Source organism: Anneissia japonica, unplaced genomic scaffold (assembly GCF_011630105.1).
Source record: "Anneissia japonica isolate Jap-2015-1 unplaced genomic scaffold, ASM1163010v1 scaffold550_len331619_cov169, whole genome shotgun sequence".
NCBI classification, from domain to species: Eukaryota; Metazoa; Echinodermata; class Crinoidea; order Comatulida; family Comatulidae; genus Anneissia; species Anneissia japonica.
In genome coordinates this window covers 262509-270111 of record NW_022731233.1, presented here as the reverse complement: position 1 = coordinate 270111, position 7603 = coordinate 262509, and the positions used below count along the sequence as shown (strand labels likewise).

Genomic DNA, 7603 nt, shown 5'->3' with positions numbered 1-7603 from the left:
TGTGAAGTTAAAACATCCATGTCATGTATCCATCCCACAATGCAACGTGGGACAAAAAGTTAATAAACAACGCAACGATTTCCAGACGAAATGAACCGTTCGTACAGTCCCAATAACATTGCCATGGAGATTATCTATTAATTAAAACGCCACGCCAGTAAAATGTTAGATAAAGCACGGAGTTGGATAAAGTCAAAGTTACACCTTCCATTGTTTTAATAAAGTGTATTATCGCCTATGAATACTTAAAAATCGACTGTAATCAATCTGAAATGAAAAAGGAACGCAAAGCAATCGTTTCTACGACGGCTCTTTTTCAGTAGACGTTTAATTCGGATTTGGTATGTCATTAGATTCATATATCAGTCTACATGTAAATTACACTCACATTCCCCAAAAACATTGCTAATTACGGAGGGAATTTGCAGAGAATTCAATTTTAATTTGTTAGATTTATTTTTAGATTTTACTCTAAAATAAAACAAAACCACGAGGGTTTCTTATTCATTTTAATAAATTTGTTTAATTAAAAAAGTATCGGTTTACACTAAGCTTGTCCTCTGTCAGCAAGCTGTCACGCACTATGAAACTTTGGGCGATCTGACGTCACCACAGCCAAGCATATGGGATTTTTGCCCAGCAACATGACCCCACGAAAAAAATTAACCAATTAGCGGGCAGAGTTTAGGAGGCGCGACCTGATATTTTACAACAAGTCGCATCGTCGTTACCAGGAAGAATGTGTTGTGTTTTCAGTTTAATTAGAAAAACCAGATAGTCAGGAGGCATTTGTATTTTACTTCAATTATTTAGCCAAGTATGATTTTTCACTTTTATTTGTTTAATGACACCACAAGGAACAATTTTCAACTTATTGTCCAATTTGTAGATGCGTTTTTCACTCGTTGGGTTCGCTTTAAAAAAAATGGCGGTTTGTGATATTGGTGCTTATATCTCGGCAACCACTGATGGTAGAAGCTTCTAAATGGTCTCAAAATGTTCACAATGTATATATTACTATTTGCGCTAATAGAACATTTTGCTGAAAAATGGCCGGAAATGCCATTTCCGGCGATTTGACCTTTGAACTTGTATGCTCATATCTCTGTAAATACTAGTCGTACAGACTTGAAATTAATTGTAAATTGTTCGCAATATGTATATTTATATTTACTTTAATGAACATGTTTGTTCAGAAATGCCAGGAAACGTCATATTTGACCTTTGATACAAAATGCGTTCCGGTTAGGGTATATCCTTTACTGACTTTACTTAGATAAGGTATTTTGGTCATAAAAGTGTTATAACATTTATATTAATAATTTCTTCGGTAGGAAATATTGTTTAAAAGTTATAAAAGTAGTATGACCAACAATCTTATGATCAGGTTGCCATTTACCAATCCAGTCGATAAAGTTCATCAATATCATCTACTAGTTCTGTTGTAAAGTCCTTTGTATTTTCACATCTATCACCACATTCACATGCATCAGTACAGAGAAAATTGTTCTTCTTACACCCACAAAGATTGGTTGAGCATGAACCATTACAAGTACATTTATGCATTTCTAGAAGAGCCTCTGGTGCTGGTGGATTTTCGCAGAACATGGGCTTTAAATTAACATCTTCTAGTTTCCATGAGTATCCTGTTGCTGATGGAATAGACGGATTTGGTTTGCGTGACGACTTCCATACCAGGGCCATATAGTATGCCCTTTCCACGTGTGGTCTAAGAGTTCCCATGGTTGGAGGTAATTGCTGTCCTTCTTTACCTTTCTGTGCAAATAACATCCATCTCAGGTCTTTCGCATTATCTGCCTTGATCTTTGCGGTGCTGTAAAGAAGGCACACATACCTTTCCATTTGCCTGAATATCAAATCTGGTATATCACAGCTCAGTCCATATACAGCAAATGCATCTAGTATTTCGTCGTCACATCGCATAAGCGCTTTGAAGTGTGCTACTACTCCTTTTCCAGCAAATGTCCCGGTGTTATCTGTACCTTTGAATGCGTACCATCCAATCAATGCCTCTGATATTTGTTTTCCAAGTTTGTAATAGCATTCCCAGATAGATATCCTTTCACCTCGTTTCCTACAAAAGGTTGTCATTGGAGGAAGCATAGGATAGCTTCCCGTCAAAAGAATAAATACATCTGTATCCACGGAAAATATGTTAACAATGGCGTTCTGGTTTTTCTTCAAACAATCAAAGTATTTAGCAAAACCATTTGGTCACCTTCCTCTAAAGTATGATGTCTTGATTTCATCTCTGGCATCGTGGTAATTTCTGACAAATCGCAATTAGCCTTTATGGTAGTGTGATACATTACTAGAACTCTCTTGGTGGTGTCCTTGAAATGATTAAGTAACTTCTCTGATAGATATTTTGTCAGTTCAGCTTTGGTCTCTATGTGCGATAAAAATGTCTTAATGTTTTTGATCTCTGTGTTGTCATTTACGTGGTATTGGATGGTAGTCGTTTTCTTTGTTCTCTTATCTCGTGTAATTTCTTTTAGAGAGCCTGGTAGGTACTGGTCACAAATTTCATCATATGGTTTACTCATACCAACGATCATGTTAATACACTCAGATGCAAAGTCAGAAGCATTGAACTTATCAGATACCTTCTTTACCATAATGACGATACACATCCCATCAATAATTAAAATTGATATTTTTGTGGTATTGTCATTTTGTGCAGGTTTGGTAACATTATCCGGTAGAGCAAGGTTCATGATTGACTGCAGTACCTTTGATTTCCCAGAAAGCATTATCATTCCTCCGTCAGGATGAAAATTTGACGGTGGCGTGCAGTTGAACTCGTATGTTCCTATGACATCTTTAAGCGCAAATTCTGGTCTGCTCTTTGCCACAACCAACAATCTAGATAGCAGCTTCCTCTCTTGTTTTATAGAAACTAATTGACCTTTAATTTTAGTTTTTGCCACTGCTCCGACATCCTTGAAGTAGGAGAAGTTGTTTTTCTTTTGAGGGTCCCAAAAGTGTACGGTTTTTTCAACCATTCGTGTTGACACAAATTTATCAAATGCATCTTTTCCTAATTTGTCGCGATTTGCAATTGTTTGACCCACTTCATTTGAGGTTACAACAAATGTCACTAGATTGAACATGTCCGTTTGTTGAAATGGATTACCTTCCTTGGCAAGGACATCAACAAGCTTGGCAGCATTTTCCATCATCTTTAAACTTTTGTTTCCTTTCAACTCATGATGAAGTGGAGATGGTTGCCTGCATTTAATACCAGAATACTCTTTGAACTCACTGACGGCTGTGCTTAATGAAGGAGCTATGATGAAATATTTCTCAAGAGCATGTTTATTGCCTGTTATACCAACGAAACCACCTTTTACTTTCATTTTTTTATGCTCTTGTTCAATTGCATGGTCAGGGTCTATCGATGTAAATGGCACAGCATGTTTGGTAATAACAAAATTTCCTTCATTAAGGAAGTTCCACGTTTCAGCATCAGTTTTCTGCATTTCAAGCATGTCTGCAACATACAGTGGTCCCCATCGGCCATAATTGTACTGATCGTGGGCATGAAAGTAAGGTAGTAACTCCTCTAGTTTTCTCAAATGTAATGTCCAGTCTGCTTTTCGTGTTCCTCCAATAAACATCAGTAGTACTTGGACTTGATTCATATAGTTGATGAGGAACTTTTGGATACCTTTTCCATGTTTCTCCCATTCAGTTATACGTCTGAATACGTTATTGTCTTTCGAAGATAATTGTTTGTGCATTTCATAGATATGATCCTGAAATGTTTTAGTGGATTTTGTCCCTGTTGCCGCATTGTGATATGATTCAAAAGAATTCATAACTTTCTGAACTTCGTGTGTTATTTCTTCTCTTTCAGTTTCGTTGAACACTGTCTGCATGAACAAATGGTGTAATGCAATAAGTGTCACCGTATGTGCTTTAATACCTCTGTATATATGGCGTCCTTCTATGATCTGTCGTACTGTTGCAGATCCGTAGAGACCTGATTCTTCCCATGCTAGATCTATTCCACTACCTTCAGTATATTTACCGAGACATTTTAAAGCTGCCATTGCTATATGTAAAGCTCCTAGTCTGATGCACCAGTGTTCTTTGTAGTTCTTTAGCTTAACTGCCCGATCATACAAATCACCATCTAGTGAAATAATTGGTCTGCAACCTTCCCCAGCAGTAACACAATTAATCTTCTTTGCTTGCATTAATATTGTAAGGAGAACGGGCCATTCAGTGGGGCTTCTTCTATACAAAGGCGCTGCAATCCCAACATTCCATTCAGGAACCTTTTGTGATATTAACGAATTGAATGTTGACCATGTTGGGCAATCAACCTGTTTCTGATTCATCGTTTTGGAAGTAAATTCACATCCTGTTGATGATTCTAGATTAGGCACTTCTGATGTTAATGCATGCTTAGTAGCTATAAGTTCCAACTGGTTTGAGGTGTTTTCGTCTACTGTATGACCAATGGTGGTCTGCTGTTCTTCTGACGGCTGACTTCCTTTATTTATCTGTTGTTCATGTACTTTTGAGTTTGCTTCTGTTTCCACAACTTTATTTAGATTAGGCTCTTCATCTGATGTTAATTCATGTTTACTAGCTGTAAGTTCCGACTCGTTTGAAGTGTTTTCGTCTGGTGTATAACAGATGGTGGTCTGCTGTTTTTCTGATGACTGACCTCCTTTATCTATCGCTTGTTCATGTACTTTTGATTTTGCTTCTGTATCCACAACTTTATCATCATCTTCCATAATTTCTTTTATTTCATCTTCATTATCGTCATCTATTTTTTTCTGGTTATCTTTAAGAGCCCAACTACACATAAATAGCCAAATAACATTGATTTGTTCATAGACATTACTAATTTTTTCCCGTGAATACGAATTATAACCTTCCATACATGCCAAGTTTGAGCTTGGCTGTGGATGGAGATTTGCACAGGAACGAAACAATTTAGGCGTGGGTCGAGGGCCCGCCTAGGGCCCCGGAAATTTTTAGGCCTAGATGCTCTCTGGTGCACTCTGAGCAGATCTCTAGTGCTCAAATTAAATCTTAAAAATGGGGTAATATATACTAACATTTTTTGAAAAATAAAATTCTATAGCTTTATTTCAGTGTTAAAACTCTTATTTATTTTTTTCAACAAAATTTTCAAAATATTCAAATACACGTTTTACATTTGACAAACAATTCTTTTGGTAAAATAAGTTCAACAGAAAAGGAGATCTGTGTAAAAGAGAGGCTGAAGCATCATTTGCTCTCTTTTGATGAATGTAACTGGTTGTATGCCCAAGTTGCACCCATAGCTTTCTTTAAAATAGAAATGACGTAATGTGTACAGCACCACCAGTGTTAATTTTACACGAATACATTGTTTACTATCGGAACGGCATGTATTTTCGCGAAGCGATAGAACTTTCGTAGATTTTATATGCCTTATAAAACTACAGAATTGTCACCTTTTTGTATTAAATTGTGGGTTTTTATAAAAAAAATCTTGAGATTATTAGAAAAGCTGGAGATTTTAGGCTAGTGGCGGGAGAGCTGGAGGTTAGGGCGAAAAGCGGGAGTCTCCCGCCAAATGCGGGAGACTTGGTAGGTATGACCTTCATGTTCAACTCTTGGGTTGCTTGGTTTCTCACAATTGCAATATACAGTTTCCAATGACTGCTTCAGAGATCTTTCTTTAATATCAACATTAAGTTTCAACTTACAACCCAGAACCGGATTTGATACAGCCTCTCTTTGTGCTATCATTAAATCTGCTCCATGGAATGGGCCTACTTCACTACCCCAGTCAATGTTATCAATCGCAAATAATGGCCTTACTCCCCCTTTCACAAATGGAGGCACATGTGCTCCTTGGTTATTGCTATTTACGTCCTGTATTACGGCCATTGCCATCCTCGTAGTAGTTCACTCTACTTCATCATATGTTGTGGCTGCTTTTACATTGTACAGGGTTTCCACATCTGACCGTGATCTGTTTGCTTGATATGATGTTAACGCTAAACCTACATTCCATGGCGTCTTTTTATCCTTTTGAAAACCGCTCTCAATTTTGGCTTCATACATGACCTGACGCTTTGACCTATAGGAAGATATGATGTGTTGGGCTACATTTCTTGACATTTTGTCAGCTTCTGTTTCTCTTTTCACACTTAGTGTAGTTCGTGATCCATATATAATCCATCTTACTAACTGTAATAACTTTCGAGGCGTTTCAAAATCATCAAATGTGCCAGTATATTGCCATTCTTTCATACTTTCAATTTCTTTTCTAATGATTTGCGAAGCCTTACTCAGAACCTTCATCTCCTCATCTGGATTTGTGTTCACATACACATTAGCGAGAAGTCTGTCCTTATCTGCTTTTGAGAAAACAATATCTGGTTTAGGGCCATGTTTAACGAATTGTAGCTCAGGAATTTCCATGACCAAAAGTGACTTCAAATATTGCTTGTAGTTGGTATACCGAGTCTCTATATTATATTCGTTAAGGAGTGCTAGATAGGCACTGTTGATAGAATTCATATCAATTCCAGGATATCCTTCATTATCTTTAATCGCTGCTCGGACTATGTTGACTATTTCGATGTCACATATGGCTTTTCCTGTAGCATCAAACTCAGATTGGTCATTGGAAACTGTACATGACTCGACATTTTTAGTTTCTACCCTTAAACAGTTTGTGTGATATTTAATATCTTTGGCAAATGCATCCCTGGGTGCACAGAGCAAAGCTAGTCGTGCACGGACATTGGCATCTTTACTGAATTCCTTAATCTGCAAAAACTTGCTTCCCATACTATCACTGCGTACCTGAAAAGCTTTACCACGATCACTAATCTGGCAAAAGACACATAGTGCACTATCAAATGTTTTTCTGGTTTTACTAGATGAAGGTCCAGGACTTTGGCTAGGTCTTCCACGTTTCCTGTTGTTTGATATACCTCCTTCATACTTTTTTTTAGCTTTCACAAGATTAGCTTGATGACATAGTGACATGTAACACTTTCTATGATAATGATACTGTGTAGTCTGGTTATATGTCAAATGCTTAACGCGGCCACAAATATCATTTTTTGTTCCAAGTATTGCCCATCTTCGACTAAATGATTGAATTGCGTTTAAAGATGTTTCACTTGCTTTTGAAAATAATTCGTTTTTTTCTTCATCGCATATGATGCATTTCTGCATGTTAGATTGGTAGATTGGTTCTTTGTCATGACTGATATAAAAAGAAAAAAAAACATGAGTGGATCTGATTATCGGACCTTTACACAGGTAATGTGTTTTGAAATAAAATAACAATAGTAATATTGCTTTTATATTTCCATTCTTATCCTAACATCAACACTATTATTATTATTATTTAGATCTTGTCAATATGGGCTCTCATACTTTCAAGGATAAAGACTGTACACCATTACAGTAGAACCCCTCGGCCCAGCGCCGTTCATAATTGTGAAAATTTGTAAAATCAGGGTTCACTCGTAGGGGGCCTAGGTGTCAGCCTCTCTAGCCCAAAATGGCTTTAAACTGCCTCTACGAAAAACAATTTAAAAGTTGGCCTAGCATT

General features: G+C 37.1%; 2 protein-coding genes across 2 annotated transcripts; both read right to left on the bottom strand.

Moving 5' to 3' along the window:
* Nucleotides 1-2201: 2201 nt before the first annotated feature.
* LOC117115272 lies at nucleotides 2202-5961 on the bottom strand. The gene is made up of 2 exons (XM_033258987.1): nucleotides 5628-5961; nucleotides 2202-4912 (listed from the first exon to the last, which is right to left on the bottom strand). Exons 1-2 carry the CDS (start codon nucleotides 5923-5925, stop codon nucleotides 2202-2204), a joined length of 3009 nt encoding a protein of 1002 aa, XP_033114878.1. The 5' UTR covers nucleotides 5926-5961.
* Nucleotides 5938-7221, bottom strand: LOC117115271. The gene is made up of 2 exons (XM_033258986.1): nucleotides 6288-7221; nucleotides 5938-6143 (listed from the first exon to the last, which is right to left on the bottom strand). Exons 1-2 carry the CDS (start codon nucleotides 7219-7221, stop codon nucleotides 5938-5940), a joined length of 1140 nt encoding a protein of 379 aa, XP_033114877.1.
* Nucleotides 7222-7603: the final 382 nt, after the last annotated feature.

Excerpts from the sequence above, each read along its gene's own strand:
- LOC117115272 (XM_033258987.1), bottom strand. The coding sequence starts at position 5,925 with ATGGCAATGGCCGTAATACAGGACGTAAATAGCAATAACCAAGGAGCA. Across the intron at positions 4,913-5,627 it reads CCCAAGAGTTGAACATGAAG|GTTATAATTCGTATTCACGG; the intron begins GTCATACCTACC and ends CATGTATGGAAG.
- LOC117115271 (XM_033258986.1), bottom strand. The coding sequence starts at position 7,221 with ATGCAGAAATGCATCATATGCGATGAAGAAAAAAACGAATTATTTTCA. Across the intron at positions 6,144-6,287 it reads CATTAGAAAAGAAATTGAAA|ATGTAGCCCAACACATCATA; the intron begins GTATGAAAGAAT and ends AAATGTCAAGAA.